Source organism: Balaenoptera physalus (assembly GCF_965194825.1).
Source record: "Balaenoptera physalus genome assembly, chromosome: 18".
Lineage (NCBI taxonomy): Eukaryota > Metazoa > Chordata > Mammalia > Artiodactyla > Balaenopteridae > Balaenoptera > Balaenoptera physalus.
The window spans coordinates 80,774,879-80,800,890 of record NC_138899.1 but is presented as its reverse complement, the minus strand read 5'-3'; the positions used below and the strand labels follow the sequence as shown (position 1 = coordinate 80,800,890).

Genomic DNA, 26,012 nt, shown 5'->3' with positions numbered 1-26,012 from the left:
TGGGGGCAGGAAAGTGTAGTGAGAGAAAACACCAGCCCGTGACCTTCCTGCTCTTCTCCGTGGTCCCTGCAGCCCCGAGCGCCGGCAGCCTCGAGTTGTGCTTCCCGTTGAAACGCGGGGTGCGGGGTCGAAGCCAGGACTGCGTTCATCCTTCTTACGGTATGTCTGGCTGGCGGGTACCGTCCAGAGGAGTGCAGTGATGTGCAGTCGGGAGACGTGGCTGGTCTGTAACACCTCACGAGAGAGGACGGACCCCCCACCTCATTTTACATTGTTTCCACGGCATGCACACTTCTGTTAGGTGCGGGAGAGCAAACACCAAAATCGGAGCACTTTCCCTGCTCACAGAAAAGGTTAAGATCTAAGGGGGCAGGCGTTCACCAAATACACTAAACGGCTAGTGTGTGCGAGATTCTGAGGCTAAGGTCGTGACCAAGACAGCAAGACCCTGCCCTCAAAGAGCATAAATTCTGGCGGGGGAGACAGACAATGTATTTTTTTAATGGGCTTTGGGTGTTGTTAAGGGCGGCGAAGGGAGTGAAATGGAGGAGTGTCACGGGGAGTGGGGGAGGACGTGAGCTGGGAAAGCCCTCCAGGGGCATTTGTGTGGCAGCAGCAGGAAGGTGCCTCGAGGGCAGCAGTGCCCCCGGCAGGAGGAGCGCCCGCGAGCGTCGGGGGGGGCGGGGGGTGGTGGTGCTGGGCGCCGGTGGGCGGGAGCGTGAAGGGCCCGGGGCAGGGGCGGGCCTCGTGGAGCCCAGCGCCGCCTGAGGCTTCACGCTGCCGGTAACAGCGGAGGCGCCCTTGGCAGGTTTCGCTCGGGGAGGGCGCGTGATGTGCTGTGGTCTAACCTCCGGAGCAGCGGGCCCGCCGCCCGGAGGGGGTTGGCTGGGGCGGGCGGGCGGCCTGCGTGCGGGTGGTGAGGAAGAGAAGAAAGCGCGATGGCAGCGTCTGTGGCGGTGGCGCTGAACGGCGGCCGGTGTTGCCTTTCTGCGGTGGGCGCCAGTGCCGCCACGCTAGGGCCCCGGGAAAGCGGTGAACAAATCGTGCGCTGCGAGTCAGGAGGGCTGCGAGCAGCAGGCTAAGCGACGTGCGTTCGCGTTCAGAGCCCGGGCAAGAGGTGGGGAGGAGAGATCCGAGGAGGGAGACGGAAGTTAATCATCTCAGAGAAGAATACAACTCGGAAGGTGTGACAGGCCCGTGTGTGGAATGGCCATCTGAGATGCGGCGCACGCCCAGCTGTATGAACGGAACAGAGTGGGGTTGTTCCAGGCAAATGTCACAGAGCGAAAAAGGAACAAGGGACCAGGGTATTTGCAGGGGCGTGGCGATCGCGTCGAACCACCAACTCCCAGACGAGAAGGGAAACTACGGCTCGAGTGGGGTGGCTGGTGAAAAAGCAGGGCCAGCAGACGAGGTCATTCAACTACAGGACAGGTGCGGAGAGAAGGTGCTGGTGTCGGGGGCCACTCACACTCGGACGGACGGGGAGCCGTTACCAGTAATGATCGCAGGGGTCGCGGTGGGTGAGCACAGGCTTCCAGAGTTGAGACGTGATGGGGGAAAGCAGGTGGAGCTGGGGTAGCCAGTTCGAGGCCGGGTCTTGGTGGATCCTCCACAGGTGTTAAAGGTGCGGGAATGAGGTGCCGGCGTGGTGGGACTTCCAGGTGCTGCCCGAGAAGACGACAGATAGACAGAACTCGTGGTGGGGAGACCTGATCTTCGGAGGAGGGAAGGAGGCTTGGATCCGTCAGTAACCCAGGAAGGTAAGTGGATGCAATCACCCCTACCCGGCTCCCATGCCAGGGAGCTACAGCTGGCCTGGCGCTGGGGGGCTGAGCGGTCCAGGGGCTGGGCGAGGAACGGCTCTCGTGAGGTCGGGGACCGTGGCACCTTCAGCGGAGAACACTGTAGAAGAGTTAGCTTCCAAGGGAACATGACGAGGCTGCTTTTGAGTATTTTGTTGCCTTTTCTCACTCGTCTTGATGTTGGATTTAACTATGAGCATGTTTATTTCACACGTTCATAAATATGTTCAGGTTTGAGGGGAATTGACTAGACATTTTGCACCTGTTGAGAAGACAATTTCTCAACTCTGCTTAGCATCACAAAAACGAATTTTATGTTCTATCAAGTGGGCAGGCATTTTCAGTAGTTTATGATCTTTCATAAAATGGAAAGTGTTGGGAAGTAAATACTTCCGTTTCCGAGTAACAGGGGAGGAGAGGGAAGTTGCCATGTTATCAGACAGTAGAAGATATTTTGTTGAATAATATACAGAATGAGCGGTCTGGCGCTGTATCGCCTTACCTTTCAAAGGATGAAACTGCTGTCTCCTAAAGGAGTCCCACACTTATACCAAATTTTAAAAAAACAGTATGTGTTTGTGTATTGATACGTTTATTCCCATTTTACCAGAAAGAACACAATTCATCTACTAATCAGAAAAAAAGTTTTGTAACCTCAAAACAAACGTTTACTCGCCAAGCTGTAAATAGCTTAAATGGCTTAAATTGGAGATTTCTGTGGGATTTTGAGCAGTAAATAGGACAATTCCTAAACTCTTCAGTTATAGAATATTCGAGGCATACAAAAGTGTTGTTTTTCTACACAGCATAACTGAAATGTAGCTTAACCAATGATTTACAAGGCAGTCAAATACCAAAGCTGGAAAGCATTTAGGGAACCATAAATTATGTATTTTCTATACCTTCGAAAACCTTTCAGCTGTTATCAATCTTTTGTTTTTATTGGCCAAGTATGACTGCCGTAAAATGACCGTATTCACTAGCCCGCCACCTAAAAAGCATTAAGCATTCATTTACAGAATGAACGAACGAGCACGTCTGCTTTGGTTCTTGAAATAGAATTCCCTCGTGTAAGTATATTTTCTTTATTTACAAAGTATTAGGCTTATTTTACATGACTGCGCGCGCTTACAGTCCCGGCATCACGAAGCAGGAGTTCCCGACCCTGTAGCGCCCAAGGATGCCCAGTTCCAGCCATAAAAGTGCAAGCTGGGTAGAATGTTTGGTGCTTGGATTTCGGAGGTGCTAGGGGGGCAGAGAGGGACCGCTTCCTGGTGTCTGGGGGAAGGAGAAGCGCCCCCGCCCCCCGTTCGGAACGCTCTCCATCTCCAGTCCCTCAGAGGAAGTCGTGGCGAAGAAGCTGCTTCCAGGCCCCGCGCGCGCCTCTCCGGGTGCCCTTCCCGCTCCCGCGGCGCCTTCGTCCGGGAGGCTCTTCGCGGCGGCCGGACCCGGCCAACTTCCCTTCCAGCCGAGGCGCCTCCTTCCGCTCAGCGCCGCGCGGCTCCGCTCGGGACGTGTCCGCGCCTCCGCGACCACCGGAGCCACTTCGGGGCGATGCTGGGGCCACCGGTGAGTGCGCGGCGCAGCGGCCGCGTCTCGGCCCCCGGGCGCCGGGGGCCGCCGCCCTCCGTCCCGGGCCGCCTCGTGGGGCCCGCGCGCCCCGGACACGCGGGGGCCGCCGAGGGGCCCGGGCGCCGTCACAGGCACTCGCAGCCCGCGGCGCAGCAGCCCGGCCGGCACACGCACACGCGCACCGCGCACCCGCGGCCCACGCGGACCCCGGCTCGGGGCGGCGGCGGCGGGGGGCGAGCGGGCCGCCGCGGGGGAGGGCCCCGGGGTGCCCGCGGGCGGCGCGCGGGCGGGGAGGGCGCGCGGGGGCCGGCGTGGTCAGCACCCATCCTCCGGGCGGGGGCGCGGGGCGGGGGGCGTGGGGCGGGGCCCTGGGGGCGGGGGCGCGGGGCGGGGCGCGGGCCCCTCCTCCGCGCGGCGCTGAGCGCGGCCTGTCCCGCAGGTCTGGGCGCTGGTGGCCGGCGTCCTGCTGGCGCTGTCGCCGGGCCGGGCGGGGGGCGCCCCGAGGGCGGGCCGGCGGCCGGCGCGGGCGCGGGGCTGCGCGGACCGGCCCGAGGAGCTCCTGGAGCAGCTGTACGGGCGGCTGGCGGCCGGCGTGCTCGGCGCTTTCCACCACACGCTGCAGCTGGGCCCGCGCGAGCAGGCGCGCAACGCCAGCTGCCCGGCCGGGGGCAGGCCCGCCGACCGCCGCTTCCGGCCGCCCACCAACCTGCGCAGCGTGTCGCCCTGGGCCTACAGGTGAGCGGGCGCGCCGGGGGGCGCGGGGGGGCGCGGGGGGCGCCGGACCGTCAGCGGCTCCTTCCCGCAGAGGCCGGGCAGCTCCCTCCGAGGGACCCGCGTTCTCCGTTCACCTTTCCGGTCTTTCAGACGCCCGTTTCTCGAGCACCTGCGCCTTGCTAGGTACGTGGTTAAGTGGGGTCCACGCGGCCGAGCCCGGGGAGCTTTCGTTGATTGTTAGAGGACTCTGCGCAGGAGGCCTGTGCGGGGTCTGACTTGGGGTCTTGCGGACGTTTCTCGGGCGCCTGTGCTGGTCCAGCTGCTGCTGGCCTTGGACCCTCCGAGCCCGTCAAGCCTGTGGTCGACAGGAGGGGGGGTGGCGGTCATCGGGAGCAAACGAGGCGGGACGTGATTGGACACGAGGAGTTAAGTGTGCGGTGGTTTAAGCGGGGGGAGGGGGAGGACGGGGGGCATCGAGCACGCTGGAGGACGGGCGTCATTCCACGGTCGCTGGGGGAGAGGTCATCTCGCAGGAAAGCAGTGGCGTGCAGGCAGGGCACAGTGTGGCTGGAGCGTCCTCAGCGCACGTATGGCCGTCCGCTTACATCCCTGCTGTCGCTGCGGAGTGTCACCGTCCCGAGGGGCTCCCAGTCAGGCTGGAGAAGGTGGGATCCCTCACTGCCACAGCCTCGGGAAAGGGACGGGGTGACCCGGAGGAAAGGAAGGGAGTGAGGAGCTCAGGCCAGGGGGGCGGGGGGCGGGGAGCGGGGAGCGCAGGCCTGGGTTTGCCCTTAGCAGTGTTTGCAAGGTTGACATTTATCCTTGAGGGTGTTTTTTCGATCGAGGAAGCCATACAGCCACTCGTGTTTCGTGTTTCGGGAAGCTGTCCCTGAGGGGGGAAAACTGGACACACGCAGCTAGGATGGTGGGAGAGGTGAGACCAGGACCAATTTGAATGGCACTGCTTAAAGAAAAAGGGACAGGATTTAGTGGAGGATGGTTCCGTGTGGGACGGAGGGGCCGCCAGCGTCCCAGTCCCCACGGTGGGCTGTGCGGGGACGTGCGAAGACCTCCCCCGCCTGCCGTGGCGCCCAGCCCCCTCCGCCCCGCGTGCTCGCTCTTCCCGCCTGCGGCTGGTGCCCTCGAGACACACCTGTCGGCCATTCACGCTGGTGCTTCGTCTCCGCCTTTTCCTCTTTCTCCCCACCATTCCCAGGGCCCCAAAGGGTGGGTTGTTGTCCCGCCCTCTCTTTCTAGCCTCATGTCACACCCTTGACGTGCGAGGTGGCATCCCGGAACAACAGACTACGCTCTCCTCCCAGGCCAGGCCGAGGCCCGTGGACCACGAGGACCACGAGGCAGCAGAGTAACTGTTACTCAGGACCTCCTGTTGGGCGCGTCTGCCACGCGTCTGGCTTGGGTGGTTGACGTATTTTAGCAACAGGACGAGCAGGCTCCGTGGAGGAAACGAGTTCAGTGCTGGGCTGCGCAGTTCCGTCCCTGAGAGCACGCGGGCGGAGGTGTGGTCTTGCGAGAGGTCGGGGCTGGAGCGCAGACCCGGAGTTGTCAGCTCGAGAGCTCCGCGTGGTGGAGTTGAGCTGCCCGTGCACGTTGCTGCCACTGACGCCTGTGTCTCCCCAGGAAAGACCCCAGAGCGGAGGGAGCAGGGCGCGGCCGGGGCAGGTGGCTGTCAGGAACGCAGCATCGCGTGGTTCTGCCTGGGGAGCCTTTGCCCCTCGCGGGCCTGGGCCAGGAGCTACGCCTGCGTCGTTTTTCAGACATTTCGAGCCTCGTGAGCTTGTCCCTCGGTGAGCACGGGGAGGCCCGATGGCTCCATGCTCTGCGGGAAGGATGGTTTCCAGGATGGGCACGGGCCGGGACTGCAGGTGGCTGGCCGCTGAAGCCGGCCCTGCCTGGTGCTGCCGGGAGACCCCGCCCTGCGCCCTGACCTCGGATCACCTCCCCACCTCCCGAGTTTCTGGGAAGATTAGAAAAAGCAATACACGTGGCATCCAGGAGCCTCTTGTAAGTGGTGTGCTTAGACGTTACTGCTGGGCGGGATCGCGGGCGGTAGAGCGGCCTCACCTGTGCTGTGTCAGCTCAGACTCAGAAGTGGTATTTAAGGCTACAGACAGAACTTTTAAAGATGGATGGGGAAATGGACTGCATGTCAAACCTGAAAGGCACAGAAAGGACCACTTCAGCTGGGTTAGCTAAGCTTTAAAATAGAAATTTGGAGTATAAGGTGGTTTTCCTTCTCTTTAGGGGAGAGATGGATCTTTCGATAAATAGCGTTGGGACTGGGTAACTAGCTGAAAAGATATAGTTGGATCTCACTCTTGTATGGAAATAAGTTCCAGATGACTCAGACTTAAACGTGAAAAGTAAAACCACAAAAACACATAAAAACGCAGTCAATTATATTTATACTCTTGAGTGGAGAAGGCCTATTTAGTAGCTCACAGGCCCCCAAAGTCATTAAAGAGGAGAGTGATAAATTTAATTACATAATTATCTGCCATTTCTTCTTGGCAAAATTGGAAAAAAAAATACAAGGGCAAACTGGGAAAAAATAACTTGCAACCCATGTGACAAAGGGCTTGTTTCATGAAGAGCTCCTACAAACCAAGAAACAGGCCCAATGAATTGGTATAGATGATCTTATTTACAAAACAGAAATAGAGACACAGACGTAGAGAACAAAGGTATGGATACCAAGGGGGGAAGAGCGGGTGGGATGAATTGGGAGACTGGGATTGACATATACACACTATTGATACTATGTATAAAATAGATAAGTAATGAGAACCTACTGTATAGTGCAGGGAACTCTACTCGGTGCTCTGTGGTGACCTAAATGGGAAGGAAATCCAAAAAAGGGGATATATGTATACGTATAGCTGATTCACTTTGCTGTACAGTGGAAACTAACAACATTGTAAAGCAACTGTACTCCAATAAAAGTTAAAAAAAAAAAAAAAAAAGACCTGATGAAAGGAAGATAGAGGCCGTGGTCAGTCCCCATGGAGGGAAGTCACATGACCCCAACTCTGAAAGGTGGACAGACCTCGCCCTCAGGCGTATGTAAACTGTACTGGCACTTCCCTGGTGGTCCAGTGGTTAAGACTCCACGCTCTTAACGCGGGGGGCCCGGGTTCTATCCCTGGTTGGGGAACTAGATCCTGCATGCCGCAACGAAGATCCTGAGTGCCGGAACTAAGACCCGGTGCAGCCAACTAAATAAATATTAAAGGGGCTTCCCTGGTGGCGCAGTGGTTAAGAATCTACCTGCCAATGCAGGGCACAGGGGTTCGAGCCCTGGTCTGTGAAGATCCCACATGCCGCGGAGCAACTAAGCCTGTGTGTCACAACTACTGAAGCCCACGCACCTAGAGCCCATGCTCCGCAACAGGAGAAGCCGCCGCAATGAGAGGCCCGCACACCACAATGAAGAGTAGCCCCTGCTCACTGCAACTAGAGAAAGCCTGTGCAACAACAAAGACCCAACACAGCCAAAAATAAATTAAAAAAAAAAAAAAAAGGAAATCCAACTCTTATTTAAAAAAAAAAAATCACTGTACTGAGAGAGCTTTTTTGGTGGGGGCACCCATCTGGCCGAGCTGGCACGGTGTGAGGGGAAGGCTCTCCCATACACTGGGGGTGTGACTGGTACAGCTTTTATGCAGGAAAGTTACGTATTAACTACGACAATTTCAAATCCCTATTTTGCCCCTCCCCCTTCCCTCTGCCCATTGGTAACCAACCACTAGTTCTCTGTGTCAGTCTGTTTCTGTTTTGTTATGTTTATTCTTTTTTTAGATTCCACATACAAATGACAACATGGTATTTGTCTTTCTCTGTCTGAATTATTTCACTAAGCATAATACCCTCCAGGTTCATCCACAATGCTGCAAGTGGCAAAATTTCATTCTTTTTCTATGGCTAACATTCCACTCTATATGTATATACGTCTTCTTTATCCATTTGTCTGTTGATGGACACTTAGATTGCTTCCATATCTTGGCTAGTGTAAAAAATGCTGCATGAACATTGGGGTGCATGTATCTTTTCGAATTAGTGTTTTCATTTTTTTTTGGATATATACCCAGGAGTGGAATTGCTGGATCATATGGTAGTTCTATTTTTTTTTTTTTTTTAAATTTACCATTTTCATCATTTTTTAAAAAAATTTATTTATTTATGGCTGTGTTGGGTCTTTGTTTCTGTGAGAGGGCTTTCTCTAGTTGTGGCAAGCGGGGGCCACTCTTCATCACGGTGCGCGGGCCTCTCACTATCGCGGCCTCTCTTGTTGCGGAGCACAGGCTGCAGACACGCAGGCTCAGTAGCTGTGGCTCACGGGCCCAGTTGCTCCACGGCATGTGGGATCCTCCCAGACCAGGGCTCGAACCCGCGTCCCCTGCATTGGCAGCAGATTCTCAACCACTGCGCCACCAGGGAAGCCCCGGTAGTTCTATTTTTGTTTTGTTTTGTTTTGAGGAATCCTCACACTGTTCTCCACAGTGGCTGCACCAATTTACATTCCCACCAACAGTGCACAAAGGTTTCCTTTTCTCCACATCCTCGCCGACATTTGTCATTTGTGTTCTTTTTGATGATAGCTATTCCGACAGGTATGAGGTGATATCTCATTGTGGTTCTGATTTGCATTTCTCTGATTAACAATGTTGAGGATATTTTCATGTGCCTGTTGGTCATCTGTATATCTTCTTTGGAAAAATGTCTATTCAAGTCTTCTGCCCATTTTTTAATTGGTTTGTTTTTTTGTTTTTTGATATTGTGTTGTATGAGTTGTTTATATATTTTGGATGGTAACCCCTTATTGGTCATAACACTTGCAAATATCTTTTTCCATTCAGTAGATTGTCTTTTGTCAGTAGTTTCCTTTGCTGTGCAAAAGCTTTTAAATTTGTTTATTTTTGCTTTTGTTTCCTTTGCCTTAGGAAACAGATTGAAAACAATATTGCTACAATTTACATCAGAGAGTGTTCTGCTTATGTTTTCCTCTAGGACTTTTATGGTGTCCGATCTTACGTTTAGGCCTTTAATCCATTTGAGTTTACTTTTGTATATGGTGTTAGAGAATGTTCTAATTTCATTCTTTTACATGTAGCTGTCCAGTTTTCCAAACACCACTTATTGAGGAGACTGTCATTTCTCCACTATGTATTCTTGCCTCCTTTGTCATAGATTAATTGCCCATAAGTGTGTGGGTTTATTTCTGGGCTCTCTATTCGGTTCCAGTGATCTGTGTGTGTGTTTTTGTGGCAGTACCATACTATTTTGATTACTGTAGCTTTGTAGTATAGTTTGAACTCAGGGAGTGTGATTCTTCCAGCTCTGTTCTTCTTTCTCAAGATTGGTTTGACTATTCAGGGTCTTTTGTGTTTCCATTCAAATTTTAAAATTATTTGTTCCAGTTCTGTGAAAAATGTCATCGGTGTTTTGATAAGGATTGCTTTGAATCTGTAGATTGCCTTGGGTAGTATGGTCATTTTGACAGTATAAATCCTTCTCGTCAATGAACACAGTGTATCTTTCCATCTGTGTCATCTTCAATTTCTTTCATCAGTGTCATCGTTTTCCGAGTACAGGTCTTCTACCTCCTTAGATTTATTCCTAAGTATTCTTTTTGATGATGTGGTAAGTGGGACTGATTCCTTAATTTCCGTTTCTGCCAGTTCCTTGTTAGTGTATAGAAATGCAATATATTTCTGTGTATTAATTTTGTATCTTGCAACTTTACTGAATTCGTTGATGAGGTGTAGTAGTTTTCTGGTGGTGTCTTTGGGATTTTATACCTATAGTATGTCAGCTACAAACAGTGAAAGTTTTACTTCTTCTTTTCCAGTTTGGATCCCTTTTATTTCTTGTCTGATTGCTGTGGCTAGGACTTACAATATTATGTGGAATAAAAGTGGTGAGGGTGGGCATCCTTGTCTTCTTTCTGATCTTAGAGTAAATGCTTTCAGCTTTTCAGCATTGAGTATGGTGTTAGCTGTGGGCTTATCATATGTGGCCTTTGTTATGTTAAGGTATGTTTCCTCTATACCCACTACTGGAGAGTTTTTATCAGAAAGGGATGTTGAATTTTGTCAAAAGCTTCTCCTGCATCTATTGAGATGATCATAATGGTTTTTATTCTTCAATTTGTTAGTGTGGTGTATCCCAATGATTGATTTATGGATATTGAAAAATCCTTGCATCCCTGGGATAAATCCCACTTGATCATGGTGTTTGGTCCTTTTAATGTATTATTGGAGTCAATGTGCTAATGTCTTGTTGGAGATTTTTGCATCTATGTTCATCAGTGATATTGGCCTGTAGTTTTCTGTTTTGTGTGATATCTTTGTCTGGTTTTGGTATCATAGCATGAGTTCAGATGCATTCCTTCCTCTCTGATTTTTTGGAATAGTTTCAGAAGGATAGGAATCAACTCTTCAACTCTTCTCTAAATGTTTGGTAGAATTCACCCATGAAGCCATCTGGTTCTGGACTTTTGTTTGTTGGGAGTTTTTTTCTTTTTCTTTTTTTTTTTCCAATTACTGATTCAGTTTGATTACTGGTAATTGCTTTGTTCATATATTCTGTTTCTTCCTGGTTCAGTTTTGGGAGATTGTACACTTCTAGGAATTTGTACATTTCTTCTAGGTTGTCCATTTTATTGGCATACAGTTGTTTATAGTCATCTCTTATGATCCTTTGTATTTCTGTGGTATCAGTTGTAACTTTTCCTTTTTCATTTTTGGTTTTATTGATTTGGACCCTCTCTCTTTTTTCTTGATGAGTCTGGATAAAGGTTTATCAACTTTGTTTATCTTTTCATAGAACCAGCACCTAGTTTCATTGATCTTATTGGTTTTGTTTTGTCTGTATTTCATTTATTTCTGCTCTGATCTTTATGATATCTTTCCTTCTACTAACTTTGGGTTTTGTTTGTTCTTTTTCTAGTTCCTTTAGGTGTAAGGTTAGGTTGTTTATTTGAGATTTTTCTTTTTCCTGAGTGTGTATCGCCGTAAACTTCCCTCTTAGAACTGGTTTAAAAAAAATTTTTTTTTAATTGAACTATAGCTTATTTACAATTTTGTGTTAGTTTCTGGTGTAGAGCAAAGTGATTCAGTTATGTATATACACACATATATGTATATATATTCTTTTTTATATTCTTTTCCATCATGGTTTATTACAGGATACTGAATATAGTTCCCCGTGCTATACAGTATGGCCTTGTTTATCCATTTTATATATTGTAGTTTGTATCTGCTAATCCCAAACTCCTAATTAATCCTCCTCCCCTTCCCCTTTGGTAACCACAGGTTTGTTTTCTATGTCTGTGAGTCTGTTTCTGTTTTGTAAATAAGTTCATTTGTACCACATTTTAGATTCCACATGTAAGTAATATCATATGATATTTGTCTTTCTCTGTCTGACTTCACTTAGTATGATTATCTCTAGGTTCATCCATGTTGCTGCAAATGGCATTATTTCATTCTTTTATGGCTGAGTAATATTCTATTGTGTATATATATCACACCTTCTTGATCCATTTATCTGTTGATGGACATCTGTGTTGCTTCCATGTCTTGGGTATTGAGAATAGTGCTGCTGTGAACACTGGGGTGCATGTATCTTTTAGAATTAGAGTTTTCATCTTTTTAAAAAATGTTTATTTATTTGGTTGCACCTGGTCTTAGTTGTGGCAGTCAGGCTTCTTAGTTGCAGCTCACCAGCTCCTTAGTTGTGGATCGCCAGCTCCTTAGTTGTGGCTTGTGGTCTCCTTAGTTGTGGCAGGTGGGCTCCTTAGTTGTGGCATGCGAACTCTTAGTTGTGGCATGCATGTGGGATCTAGTCCCTTGACCAGGGATCAAACCTGGGCCCCCTGCATTGAGAGCGCGGAGTCTTATCCACTGTGCCACCAGGCAAGTCCCTAGAGTTTTCATCTTTTCCAGTTATGTGCCCAGGAGAGGGATTGCAGGATCATATGGTAACTCTATTTTTAGTCTTCTGAGGAACCTCCATACTGTTTTCCATAGTGGCTGCACCAATTTACATTCTAACCAATGGTGTAGGAGGGTTCCCTTTTCTCCATACACTCTCCAGCATTTATTGTTTGTAGACCTTTTTTTAAAAATTTATTTTATTTATTTATTTTTATTTTCTGGCTGTGTTGGCTCTTCATTGCTGTGTGCAGGCTTTCTCTAGTTGCAGTGAGCGGGGTCTACTCTTTGCTGCAGTGCACAGGCTTCTCATTGCGGTGGCTTCTCTTGTTGCAGAGCATGGGCTCTAGGCATGCAGGCTCAGTAGTTGTGGTGCATGGGCTTAGTTGCTCCACAGCATGTGGGATCTTCTCGGACCAGGGCTCAAACCCATGTCCCTTGCATTGGCAGGTGGATTCTTAATCACTGCGCCACCAGGTAAGTCCGTGTGTATCTTTTTGAATTATGTTTTCTTCTGGATATATGCCCAGGAGTGGGATTGTGGGATCATGTGGTAGCTCTGTTTTTAGTTTTTTAAGGAACCTCCATACTGTTTTCCATAGTGGCTGCACCGATTTACATTCCCACCAATGGTGTAGGAGGGTTCCCTTTTCTCCACACACTCTCTGGCATTTATAGTTATTTTTTTTTAATTCTTTTTTAAAAATTAATTAATTAATTAATTTTTATTTTTGGCTGCGTCGGGTCTTCGTTGCGGCATGCGTGATCTTTCCTTGCAGTATGTGAGCTTCTCTCTAGTTGTGGTGCACAGCCTTCTCTCTAGTTGTAGTGTGTGAGTTTTCTCCTCTCTAGTTGTGGTGCGCAGGTTGCAGAGTGCATGGGCTCTGTAGTTTGTGGCACAAGGGCTCTTTAGTTGAGGCATGTGTGCTCAGTAGTTGTGGCGCACAGGCTTAGTTGCCCCACGGCATATGGGATCTTAGTTCCCCGACCAGGGATTGAACCCATGTTCCCTGCATTGCAGGACAGATTCTTTGCCACTGGACCACCAGGGAAGTCCCGCATTTGTTGTTCGTAGACTTTTGGATGATGGCCATTCTGACTGGTGTGAGGTGAAACCTCTGTAGTTTTGATTTGTATTTCTCTAATAATTAGTGATGTTGAGTGTCTTTTTATGTGCTTTTTGGCCACCTGTATGTCTTCTTTGGAGAAGTGTCTATTTAGGTCTTCTCATTTTTTGATTGGGTTCCTTGTTTTTTTTTTTTGATATTGAGCTACATGAGCTGTTTGTATATTTTGGAGATTAATCCCTTGTTGGTTGCATCATTTGCAAATATTTTCTCCCATTCTGTGGGTTGTCTTTCCATTTTGTATATGGTTTCTTTTGCTGTGCAAAGCTTTTAAGTTTAATTAGGTCCCATTTGTTTATTTTTGTTTTTATTTCCATTACTCTAGGAGGTGTATTCAAAAAGATATTGCTGGGATTTATGTCAAAGAGTGTTCTGCCTATGTTTTCCTGTAAGAGTTTTATACTATCCAGTCTTACATTTAGGTCTTTAATCCATTTTGAGTTTATTTTTGTGTATAGTGTTAGAGAATGTTCTAATTTCATTCTTTTACATGTAGCTGTCCAGTTTTCCCAGTACCCCTTATTGAAGAGACTGTCTTTTCGCCATTGTACATTCTTGCCTCCTTTGTTATAGATTGGCCATAGACGCGTGGGTTTATTTCTGGGCTTTCTATCCTGTTCCATTGAGCTATATTTCTGTTTTTTTGCTAGTACCATACTGTTTTGGTTATTGTGGCTTTGTAGTATAGTCTGAAGCTAGGGCGCCTGATTCTTCCAGCTCTGTTGTTCTTTCTTAAGATTGCTTTGGCTCTTTGGGATCTTTTGTGTTTCCATATGAATTAAAATTTTTTTGTTCTAGTTCTGTGAAAAATGCTATTGGTAATTTGATAGGGATTCCATTGAATCTGTATATTGCTTTGGGTAGTATGGTCACTTTAACAATATTGATTCTTCCAATCCAAGAACATATCTCTCCACCTGTGTGTGTCATCTTCAGTTTCTTTCATCAGCATCTTATAGTTTTCAGACTACAGGTCTTTTGCCTCCTTAGGTAGATTTATTCCTAGGTATTTTATTCTTTTTGATGCAATGGTAGATGGGATTGTTTCCTTAATTTCTGTTTCTGATATTTTATTGTTAGTATATAGGAATGCAACAGATTTCTGTGTATTAATTTTGTATCCTGGAACTTTACCAAATTCATTGATGAGTCTACTAGTTTTCTGGTAGCGTCTTTAGGATTTTCTACGCATAGTATCATGCTGCTGTGTATATGCTCTGCCCCTACTACCCATCTCCATCTCATTGTGCTTCCTTCTTTATATCTTTAGTTGTAGAACATCTTTTCTGGTAGGTTCTGGTCTTTTTTTATTGGTAGTTGCTCTGTAAATATTTGTCATTTTGGTGTGCCTGTGAGCTTGGGGGTCTTCCTGCTCCACCATCATGGCCAAGCTCCAAAAAAAGGGCCAAAACATCTTAACTTTAAAATGGAGAGCCGAAAGGGAAATTTGCCAACCACAAGGAAAGAGCAGATACTAACGAAACGGAGCTTCAGTGGGTCACGACAGCCTTCGATTTCCCAAGAGCCTTGGCTCCAAGGGAACTGTTTGCTCTCACCGGTTGTGGGCTCCCGGCAGAGGCCTTACTTGCCTTCACGGAGGTCAGAGGCCCCGGGAGCCACAGCCTGGGGACACAAGGAACTGGGCGGGGACAGAGCCAGGACCCAGGTGCAGACTGCTCTGGTTCCCCTGGCTGTGCTCCCCACATATGGGCTGTTAGAAAAGCAACATTCAGCCTCCAGAATATAAAAATATTTTCTCATTTACTTTGTGTCATCGTGTTTGTTCCTCTTAAGCTTTAGAAACAAATACGACAAAAATAAAATCAATGTGATTGCTCAGTAAGTTTTTTAAAGTCACATTGACATAGTAAGAAACATTGTAGGAGTACTGAAGTTTATTACAGCTTAAAGATACACATTGCTTATTTATGTTGACACCCCAAAGATACACATCCACCAACACTCCAAGTAATTTTTACTTGTTTATAGTTCTCAATTTTGGGTATTAGTCTAAAGATAACTTTTCTCTAGGATGTGAATAATGCACAACAATTTATTTTTAGGCTTTGCTACTTTTCTTTATAAATTCCTCCTGGGAATTTAAGCAACTGCATCTACGTTTATTTTGCAATAAACAACTCCATGGGTCACAATAGCAGCAAGGGAATATAAATGGAAAGAAAAAGAAACAGGACAAGGAGGCGGGGAGAGGAGGGGGGACGGGGAGGTCGAGGGACCTAACGGGAGGGGCAGGGGGACCACCCGCTTGTGAGCACAGCAGCCCTGTGCAGATCAGCCTGCGTTGGGGGTACCGGCAGGGGCGCTGGCCGGGTGTTAGGAAGCGTCGGGAAAGTGGAATTTTCTCACGGAGAACCCGGGTTGGCTCTGCTCTGTGGCCAGAACTCTCAGCAGGAGACCCTTGGGAGCAGGGGCAGCAGCAGCGACAGCTCCCAGCTCGTGGGGGGGCGGGGGGAAGGGCACCACTGTCTCCGGCCGGGCCAGCGAGATGCCCGCGGGGATGACCTGCACTTCCCACGAGCCGGTGGCTGGATATTTAGCCACGCTGGTTTCAGGAGGGCTGAAACAGGAAGGGCGCTTCTGCTTGCCCCTCCTCCGACCCTGCGTCCGCCACGCCACCCCCGAGCGTCGCCTCCGCGCCCCTTCCCCAACAAGTGTTGCCCAGTTGTCCAATCCACTGTGCGAGGCGGTGCTGTGGACATCGCTTTTTCTTCATTATGTTGTCCTAAAAATTGTATAAGAATATTAATTAGAGAAAGTACAGAGGGGAGGAGCATCGTGTTAGAGAAGGTCCGCCCCCTTTCGAATGTTCCCGCTTGTTTCTCTCGTGCGCCCCCTCCCCCCGGGTGCACGGTCAGGCTGTGTCCAGGCACCGAGAGCCCAGGTCCCCACGGACAGGAGCCGCGGCTCCCAGGGAGGTGGCCGGCAGGGGGCAGCACCGGCCAACCCACCCGCCCGCCGGCCCCTGTCATCTTTGAACCTGGGGAGACCTTGTTTCTGTCTGTTTTTCGTTGGCAAGTTCACTGCCGCCTGGCGCCCGGTTTCTTATTCTAATGATTTATAAACAAAGCCTTTCTGCCTTCCTGGGTATCTTTGTATTGTCTGTGTATCAGCACAGGTGTCGAGTCCTTTCTGTTAAGAAGGGCAGGGAGGGAGGAAAGGACAGAGGCAGTCGACTGCCAGCGGGGGTGGGGCTCCAGTGACAGCACACGACATTGGGCGGGAGGGGACATCGTCAGACTCTGTGGTAGAAAAGGAGAAACTCATCATTTAAAGCAGCTTGGTAGGAAATGGTGGTATTTCTCCCCCCAGATATTTTTATGGATAAGTGACTTTAATTGGTCCAAGTCCTGCATGGATCTTTTTCTCCGAGCTGCTCAGCACACAGCGGGTTGGGCTGCGGCCACCAACGTTCCAGAGTAAAAAATAGAAGCGTTGTCGGGAGCGCCGTCCTGGGGTGACGGTCTCTCCTGAAAATAGGCCGTTCGTTTTGCTTTGAAGGTTGTCTTCTCTGACTGCTGGGTCTTGTTCTACGTAAGATGCGTGAATATTCCATCCCGTCGTCCCCTGAATAAATGTCTGTGTCCTTCATACGGGTGGAAGGACTGGGCGGCGAGCACGCCTGCCGCGAGGCGACGTCCTCTTGGCCTCGGTCTTCAGAAACGACACCCGAAGCTTGAAGGAGGGCAGTGGGTGCCTGGCTCCCGCGGTCAAGGGGAAAATGACCTTCCAAAATGCTCCCAGGACGAGGCGCAGCGTCTGGGCTCGTGTTCCGTGTGGATTATTCCTCACACTGCGCACGAGGTGCTTGGCCCGCCCGCCCCAAGGACAGCGCAGCAGACGTGGCTCCAACGCCAGATTCTGCAGCTTCCCTGGACGGAGAGTCCAGACCTCCGTGGCAGGAGCTCTGTTTTTCCTTTGAAGAGATTCTTCCCAGCTGCCCGGAATGTGTGGCATCTGCCCTGAGGGAAAAAAGGGCCCTAAAGAAGCTCTGGCTCATTCGTTCCCTGGTTCCCTTTCTCTGCCCTCGGCAGGGCTTTTGTCCTGAATCGTCTTACAGATTCTTTCCGAGTCTCTCTGCTCTTCCCTGAGCTCCCAGGTGGGCAGGTCTTGCACTGAGTCAGCGGGTCACCCTTTTCCAAGGGCCCCGTGGTGGTAGGGCTGAGCCCCTGGGGGCCTTGGGCCCCTCGTGCGGGGCTGGGCCTTGGGGGGTGGGCCGGGCCTTCCAGGCTCCGCGGGGACCAGCCTGGCGGGCAGAGGAGCCGGTGGGTCTGCATCGACCTCCCTGGCTTGGGGTCAGGGCTGTCCGAGGCCAGGCTCAGGATCGCAGCGCAGTGGCCTCGGCCCAGGGTCACTGACCCCTGGCTGTCCTCGCCGGCATAGGACCAGGTGCGCCCGCGGGGACGGCCTCCGGGTCCATGCGGTCAGGCCCCTCTGCCTCCCAGCTGGTCCCATGTCCTCTTCCCCAGGGACACACACACTCAGGTTCTCGTCGGGCGGGGCCGCGTTCAGGGCTTCCTGGCAGCCGCGGTGAAGGCCCGTCCGGCTCAACCTGAGCAACAGGAGGGCCGGCGGCGCTGCACAGGGGGCTGCCGTCTCCTGTCCCCGCGCCCCCGGCGGTCGGACCCCTTGCACAGGGAACCACAGACCTGCCTCAGTGCCCTGTGGTCTCTCGGACCCGGGCCCAGCGGCCTCCCCCGGGGCTGGTCAGGACTGTCCAGGGGGTGTTCAGGCCCGGCCCTGCGCCCCCCTGAGCTCCACAGCCCTGGGGAGGGGACAGCATCCCAGCAGAGAGCAAGCCAGGTCTCAGCGCCACCGTCCACGCTGGCTCAGCAGTGACCTTGTGGGCTAATTAGACTCCGTGGCGTGGGCATCCAGCGGGAGGGTCCTGAGATGGGGGGATGGGGAAGTACCCCCGGTTGTGTGCAGTCATCCCCTCAGAGGCGCTGGGGGCTTCTGTCTGGGGCTCCCAGACACGAGCCAGGCGGTCACTTGGCGGCCAGCGGGCTGAGCTCCTGAATGTGGAGGGAAGGGTGGGAATCCGGGGTTGAACAGGCCCCATGCCACACGGTTCTGAAAACCACAGTTTGGAAACCTTGTTTCTGCCTTAATTGCCCACGTCCAGGAGAAACAGCACTTGGGAAAAGACACTGTCCCTCTCAGCTTCCTTGAGGGCCGCCCGATGTCTTCCCGTTACCAGTATCTTGAAGGCTGGTAGAGCAAGCCCCTCCTATTCGTCCTCGCAACTGTTTAGACTGTTCTGGGCCCTTTTCTCTCTGTACGAGTTTTAGGATTAGCCTGCCAAGCTCTAAGAGAAATCTACGAGAATTGCACTGATTTCATAGATTACTTTGGGGAGAGTCTCCGATATCTTAGAAACGCAGGGGATTACAGGCGTCTTTTCTAAGCAGAAAACGTTGATAAAAATATCACTTTATTAGTCCTGCCATCGAGAAGGTGGAGGAAGCAGCCTGCCCATCAAATCCATCCCCTGCACTTTGCAGAGAACCAGCAGGGGCGATGACTCGTCCAGTGTCACTGGTTGGTAACCAGGTTGGACCAAAATTGTAGGTTCAGGACTCTGACTCCAGGCCACCCCTTTAAGAAAGTCTGTTTTGACCTTGGGATCTGGGGACCCGGGACTGTTGAGGCCACTTGGTTCCATTCGTTGCTTCTGGGCGGAGGGGGCTTTCCCCACTTCTTTCTGGCTTTGGGGCCTGGGGTCTTGGGATTGCTGTGAAAGGAGTGATCACACAGCCTCTGCTGTTTGAAATTAAACTCATTTGTGTTTTGCAAAGAGGGAGGATGGGTTTGTGCATAAACATGGCGGCGGCTCTGCCCCGTGACCTGCTGCACTCCTCGGGGAACTGCCTCGAATTGTTTCCTACCCTGTCCAGGGCCCGAGCGGCTCTTTTTCTGGCCCTGCCGTCACTCACATTCCTCTGGGCTCGGTTTCCATCCCGTCTCCTCACGTCCTTTGTTCCTGGATTAAGCTGGGCCAGCTGTCGCTCCCTGCGGCCAAGCTTCACACGTGGGGTCCCTGCAGAGGGGACCTGGCCTCGCTCCCGCATGTTCCCTCTGGCTGGGTGCGCACGGTGGCAGCAGAAGTGGGAAGGCCGAGGGGGTGGGCACGGGGGGCCATTCGACCGCGTGTCCTTGTGGGGTGACAAAGGATCCCTGCTGGCAGCTTTCTTTACCCCGAAAGCACTCCTAGCTGAGGATCTTCCCAGAATCTCAAGGCAGGGGGTTGGGGTGACGGGCCTGCGTCTGTCCCGTGTCCCGAGGCTTCTGGACTTTCCTCCCGAGCCCCGCGCCCGCCCCCCATCGTGGTCTCCGCTGGCCCCCCACCTGCAGTGCTGGGTGTCGGGTGGGATGGGTGCGTTGCACCCCGTCCCATGGTAGCACATTTCCATCCTGAGAAACGCCCGCCATGAACCCCCGATGCTGAGCCATCCATGTGCCCATCCCAGGTCGGGTGGGCAGGGGTCCCGTTGTCACAGTGCCTTGGCCAGAGGTGTCCCTGTGACAGTGGAAACTTCAGTCCCTCGGGCCAACTGGCGGGAGTCGGGGGGATATTTTTAGTCGGATGAGGCTTCTGACCCGTCTCCACATCCAGGCGGCCATCAGGTCCACCTGCAAAACTAGCACGTGACACGGGGACTGTCACCTGTGTAGAAAGAGAAACCCTGGTTGTTTGAAAGGGATCTTTATGCCCTCAGGTTGGGGCCTCCCTCCCACACCCGGTTCTGTCCCATGGCTGCGTGCGCGTCTACACTGCCGTCGACATGAGCTTCCCGTTGTCAGCCTGAGCCTGTCTGCGTCTCATAGCCCCTTGTGGCTTCCGGGACCTGTAACTCCAGACTCTCTGCTCTGGGCTCAGGGGTCCTGCCACGTCGCAGATTTCTTCGCAAGTCCCTGCCCCACCGCACACACGCGTGTAGACACACACACACACACACACACGTGCGCACACGCCACTCCCCCTGGCTCCCTCCCCCACCGCCTGCGAGCCCAGCCCTCTGGCCTCACCTCACCCCTGGGCCTCCCCTGGGTCCCATGCGCGGGTGTGTCCAACCCCTGGCTGTGCGGCAGGAGCTTGAAAATTGAGGCTCACTGCTGACCTGCCGAGACAGGTTTAGAGGCACACGGTCACTCTGTGTGTGTGTGTGTGTGTGTACACACTCACGAGTTTGGTAGTTTCTCTAAAAGATAAAGATTCTTTGTTAAGCAAAGCCACAATACCACTGAACACACCTAAAATTGAATACTTCCTTCATATCTTCAAATAGTCCAGTTTAGATTTTCTTGACTGTCTCGTATTTTTAAAACTTAAAGTTTTTTCTCTTTTATTACTTAATTCTTTGCTTTGAAATAATTTAAAAGTAACAGGAAAATTTGTGAAATTAGTACAAGGAAGTCCCTGTACCCTTTACCCAGACTGCCCAAATGTCAGCATCATAGCTCAGCAAAATTACCGAGATGAGGCGCTGTGTGGATACGGTGCCATATTCTGACCTGTGACCTTCAGAGGATTCCTACTCGTGCCTCTTCCCTGCCCCAGGGTCCAGCCTCTGCAGCTCAGGGCTCTTCAGTCTGTGACAGTCCCTCAGTCCTTTGTCTCTTGTGGCTGTGACACTTTTGAACAGTGCTGGTCCATTGTTTTGTCGAATGTCCCTAAGGGTTTGATATGTTTTTTAAGCAACCATATACATATAGTTTCTCATCCAAATGAAAACACCTGGGAATTGGGGCTCAACTCCTAGCTGCACCTGGTCAGCTGGTGTAAACCAGGTCAGCGATGCCCCAGTACTTACATCACTCTGCTCAAGGCGCTCCATTTTTTAAATTGAGATACAGTTGACATGTGATATTAGTTACAGGTGTGCGATATAATGATTCAATATCTGCATATATGGCAAAATGATCACAATAAATCTAGTTAACGTCAGTCACCACACAGTTACACATCTTTTGTGCATGATGAGAAATTTTAAGATGTACTCTCTTAGCAACTCTCAAATATGCTATACAGTATTGTTTTTTTTTAATACGTCTTTATTGGAGTATAATTGCTTCACAGTGCTGTTAGTTTCTGTTGTACAACAAAGCGAATCAGCCATATGCATACACACGTCCCCATATCTCCTCCCTCTTGAGCCTCCCTCCCACCCTCCATATCCCACCCCTCTAGGTCATTGCAAAGCACCGAGCTGATCTCCCTGTGCTATGCGGCTGCTTCCCACTAGCTAGCTCTTTTACATTTGGTAGTGCATATATATCCATGCCACTCTCTCACTTCGCCCCAGCTTACCCTTCCCCCTCCCCGTGTCCTCAAGTCCATTCTCTAGTAGGTCGGCATCTTTATTCCTGTCCAGCCCCTAGGTTCTTCAGAACCTTTTTTTTTTTTTTTTTAAGATTCCATATATATGCGTTAGCATACGGTATTTTTCTCTTTCTGACTTACTTCACTCTGTATGACAGACTCTAGGTCCATCCACCTCACTACAAACAACTCAATTTCGTTTCTTTTTATGGCTGAGTAATATTCCATTGTATATATATGCCACATCTTCTTTATCCATTCATCTGTCATTGGACACTTAGGTTGCTTCCATGTCCTGGCTATTGTAAATAGTGCTGTGATGAATATTGTGGTGCATGTCTCTTTTTGAATTATGGTTTTCTCAGGGTATATTCTCAGTAGTGGGATTGCTGGGTCATATGATAGTATTGTTAACTATAGTCATCATGCTGTACTTTATATCCTCACGATGTAATTATTTTATAACTGGAAGCTTGTACCTGTGGACCCCCTTCACTATTTTACTGACCCCTCTACTCCCTGCCCCTGGAAAACACCAGTCTATTCTCTGTATCTATGATTGGGTTGTTTTTTGTTTTGACTTCACATGTAAGATCATACAGTATCTGTCTTTCTCTGTCTGACTTATTTCACTTAGCATAATGCCTTCAAGTTCTATCCATGTTGTCGCAAATGGCAAGATTTCATTCTTTATTATGGCTGAGTAATATTCCATTGTATATATACCACATCTTCTTTATCCATTCATCCATTGGTGGTCACTTAGGTTGTTTCCATGTCTTGGCTGTTCTAATAATGCTGTGATAATAATGCAGTGATCATACATGTTTTCAAGTTAGTGTTTCTGTTTCCTTGGATAAATACCCGGCAGTGGAACTGCTATATTATTTAGTAGTTCTATTCTTAATTTTTTGAGGATTCTCCATATTATTTTCCAGTGTCTGCACCAACTTACATTCCCACCAACAGTACACAAGGGTTTCCTTTTTCTCCTCATCTTTGCCAACACTTATTTCTTGTCTTTTTTTTGGGGGGGTGGGGTGGACTTTCTCTAGTTGTGGCGAGCAGTGGCTACTCTTCATTGCGGTGCACAGGCCTCTCTCATTGCAGAGCACGGGCTCCAGGCATGCGGGCTTCAGTAGTTGTGGCTTGTGGGCTCTAGAGCGCAGGCTCAGTAGTTGTGGCCCATGGGCATTGTTGCTCCGCGGCATGTGGGATCTTCCCAGGCCAGGGCTCGAACCCATGTCCCCTGCATTGGCAGGCTTCTTAACCACTGCGCCACCAGGGAAGTCCTCTTGTCTTTTTGATAATAGCCATTCTGACAGATGTGAGGTGGTTTTGATTTGCATTTCTCTAATAATTAGCGATGTTTGAGCATCTTTTCATGTGCCTATTGGACATCTATATGCCGTCTTTGGAAAAATGTCTATTCAGGTCTTGAGCCCATTTTTTAATCAGATTGTTCTTTTGGTATTGAGTTATATGAGTTCTTTGTATTTTGGATATTAACCCCTTATCAGATATATGCTTTGCAAATATTTTCTGCCATTCAGTGGGTTGCCTTTTCATTTTGTTGATTTCTCAAGGCTCTTTTAATATTTAGGTTCCCCTACCTCTTTTTTCCCTCTTGGAACGAAACCTCTGTTGAGTTTCTTTTATTTGATATCTCTCTATACACTTAAGTGAATGGTCTTACTTAACTACTATTCATATGCTAATAATTTAAAAATCTCCATCTCCAGCCAAGATCTCTCTTGGGCTCCAGACCGGCTTCCACTCCGTAGTCTGAGGGATCTAAAATTCCATCTGATTGGGTCACTTCTCTTTTTAACATCCTTCCTGTTGCCTTCAGGGTCAGATCCAAAATTCCTGTTATGAACTGGAGGCCTCCACAGATGGCTCCAGCCCCAGCTCTTAGTTCTTCTCCTGTGCTGCAGCTCCTAACTGACGTGGTCCCTCAAATCTAGGCTTTGACCTCTGCTCTAAATGCCCTTTCTCCCTCTTCATCTGGATGAATCCACCCAGGTTCCACTTTACCAGGAAGCCTCCTCTGCTGTGATGGCGGGGTTTAACTCTTTCTTTGTATATTTATCCCCTGAGAGGGTGAGTCCTTGGATGATAGATTATTATAGTATTTCATCTATATTCCTACTGCCTGAAACACCACTGGCACTTAGGTGTTTGTTGAATAAATGTTGAATGTGGTTGCAGATATTACAAATTCCTTTTCCTTCTAATGTAAGTGAGGGTCTCATCTTGACCTCAGGGTCTGGAGGACAGGAAGCTGGAGAGTGCAGACTCACCACCACCCTCTCACCATCTACTGAACTCTTCCTCTCCGTGGGCGCTGTGCTGGGCATGAGAGTGAGTCCAGATACAGTCCTTACCCTTCCCTCCCAGGGGAGGACGTGGAAAATGTGCAGTTTTGTCTGAGGCCCAAGGTGTTACGAGAATATGGGGAAAGAGGAGGTTAAATCTGACTAGGGAAATCTGAAAACTCTTAAGATAATGACTTGCATTGGACCTTAAACATGGCAAGTCTTCGCTGAGTTGAGATTGGTTTGGGGGAGAGTTCATCTTGAGCAAAAGCTTAGCCGCGGCCCCTGCCAGGCGTCCCGCCCTGGCGGCGGGTGTCGGGCGGGCGGACGAAGGTACGTGGGTGAGGACCAGGTCGTGGAGGCCTTTGGAGGCGAGGCCGAGGAGCTGCGGTTTTTCCTGACGTGACCGCCCCTGCCCGAGAGGGGATCTGGGGGGGCCTGTGCCCCTGTAGGGGATGGGAATGAGGCATTACGGGGGTGGAAAAGCTGGAAAAGTAAAGTTCTTACGAAGGCAGCACTGAGGGAACAGTGATGAGACGCTTATAAAAGATATCTTCAACTCTTTGTGGGCATGCTGGAGGGAACAGCGGGCCGGATGGGGTTGCTGTGGGTCTCCATGTCCCGGGGGCAGGCAGGTGCCTTCGCAGGCCGGCCCCGCTGCCCTCCTCCTGCTGGCACACAGATTTCCAGGGCCCTTCCTTGCACAGCAGTGAGAAGGGAGTCGGGGCCAGGCCTCCCTGCTCCCCTGTTGCTATCCTCCTGGTCACCCCGACTTCTCCTCTGACCTCATCCCCACATCCACATGGTGGCCAAGGACTCAGCAATGTCCCTCTGGGCTCTGGGATGCTCAGGGGCAGGGCGGCGTGGTCCCTGACTTTAAGCACCACCTTCCGTCTTGACGGCATCCTGAGGCCCGCCCCTCCCCTCCCCACCAGCCCCCTCCCTCCCTTGGGCTGCAGGCCTCACCCCGCCTTAGTTCTTTCCTGCTGTGTAAGTGGCACGTAGTTGGTGTCAAGTGGATTTGTTGTGGCGTCAAGATACCGTTTCTGAGGCTGTCCACAGGCCACGGGCAGTTGGCCTGGGTGACATGGCCTCCAGGCCCCCCACACTTGACAGCTGGTCAGGTTGTGCCTCCTGGCCTAGTTTGCCCAGTTCACCCATCGCGTGCCTTCCCGCCTCTGTGCTTTTGTAACTGGTTGTCGGAAGGTCCTTCTCATCTGGAAACGTCTTAGCTTGGCTGGTGCCCTGCAGTCCTGCACGGTGAGGGCCGAGGGACACTAGTCCACAGAGGTTGCGCGTGAGGGGCAAGAAGCTTCTGGAAGCCTGGCCACGCCCTCCCTGCGGAGCCCCAGGTCCCAGGGGTGGGCACCCTTGGGCACATCTTGCTAGGTTCGTTTCCATCCTAGGCTCCCCTTGGGCCAGCACTCGGGTGGCCTTCCCGGGCGTATGGATGTGTGTGTCCCTTGAGAGGTCAGGTCACGGCTGTGACTCTGAGACTTCAGGGTCACAAGGACCGAGCTCCAGGAGTAAGAGGGCAGGTGAATGGAAATGAGAGTTTGGGGTCTTGGCGATCCCACGAGGTGGGGCAAGTGTCCCCATGCAAGGGGACGTTAGGGAGGAGTCCTGGGTTCCATCAGTGACCTCCTGGCTTCGGGGAGGCAGGGGCGGGTCCAGCCAGCAGCCACAGCGTCGTCCTGGGTGCCGACACTTGGATCTTGGCATCTGGCCAGAAAGTAGGGAGACCTGGAGGAACACGGAAGTGGTCCAGTTTAAGGCATCCTTCAGTGCCCGCCTGTCCTGGGCGGCCGGTCCTTCCTGCCCGCCCCCCACCCCCTGGTGTGACCCGGCCCCTTTCCCACACGCGGGCGGGCACGTGGACCCTGACGGACAGTGGGATGCAGGGCCCGCTCCAGGGTCTTCTGGACAGGTGTCTGGCAGCCGCCTCTGCTTGAGGCTCTATCAGCAGCGGGGAGGCCAGGGTCTGCCTGGCCTGGGCCCGTGGGGTGGTGAGGGCCCAGAGCAGGGTGGCTGGGGGCATCTCATTGCGCACGCGGGCTGTGCGGTGTGCACCTGTCCTACGCGCACTGATGCAGAGTCTGAAAGTGTTTTCAGGGAATGTGGCCTGAGGGGTGGCCGTAAACTGTCTTCACTTTAAACACAGCGAAGGCCAGCGGCTGCTC

The 26,012-nt window shown here is 51.0% G+C and overlaps 2 protein-coding genes and 1 long non-coding RNA gene across 6 annotated transcripts in view; 1 reads left to right on the top strand and 2 right to left on the bottom strand.

Annotated features, from left to right (window-relative positions):
* The first annotated feature begins 64 nt into the window (after nucleotides 1-64).
* IL17D (interleukin 17D) overlaps nucleotides 65-26,012 on the top strand; it is a 26,329-nt gene continuing 381 nt past the window's right edge. Inside the window, exons 1-5 of one of the 4 annotated variants that reach the window (XM_082435142.1) lie at nucleotides 65-3,374; nucleotides 3,817-4,112; nucleotides 4,183-4,274; nucleotides 4,937-5,025; nucleotides 5,733-8,091. In XM_082435142.1, the coding sequence (XP_082291268.1) occupies nucleotides 3,024-3,374; nucleotides 3,817-4,112; nucleotides 4,183-4,274; nucleotides 4,937-5,025; nucleotides 5,733-5,903 (999 nt within the window). In that variant the 5' untranslated portion in view covers nucleotides 65-3,023 and the 3' untranslated portion in view covers nucleotides 5,904-8,091. Of the gene's footprint in view, nucleotides 3,375-3,816; nucleotides 4,113-4,182; nucleotides 4,275-4,936; nucleotides 8,092-26,012 lie in introns of those variants that run through there. The other 3 variants (XM_082435145.1, XM_082435143.1, XM_082435144.1) reach the window with 3 other exon arrangements.
* LOC309647644 lies at nucleotides 12,725-21,315 on the bottom strand. The gene is made up of 2 exons (XR_014256217.1): nucleotides 20,667-21,315; nucleotides 12,725-19,858 (listed from the first exon to the last, which is right to left on the bottom strand). It is a non-coding gene; the product is annotated as an uncharacterized lncRNA (long non-coding RNA).
* The window catches only part of EEF1AKMT1 (EEF1A lysine methyltransferase 1), a 27,494-nt gene continuing 24,043 nt past the window's right edge, over nucleotides 22,562-26,012 (bottom strand). Inside the window, exon 6 of the mRNA XM_082435154.1 lies at nucleotides 22,562-25,575. The gene's annotated coding sequence lies outside the window, so the exon portion shown is untranslated. The remainder of the gene's footprint in view (nucleotides 25,576-26,012) is intronic.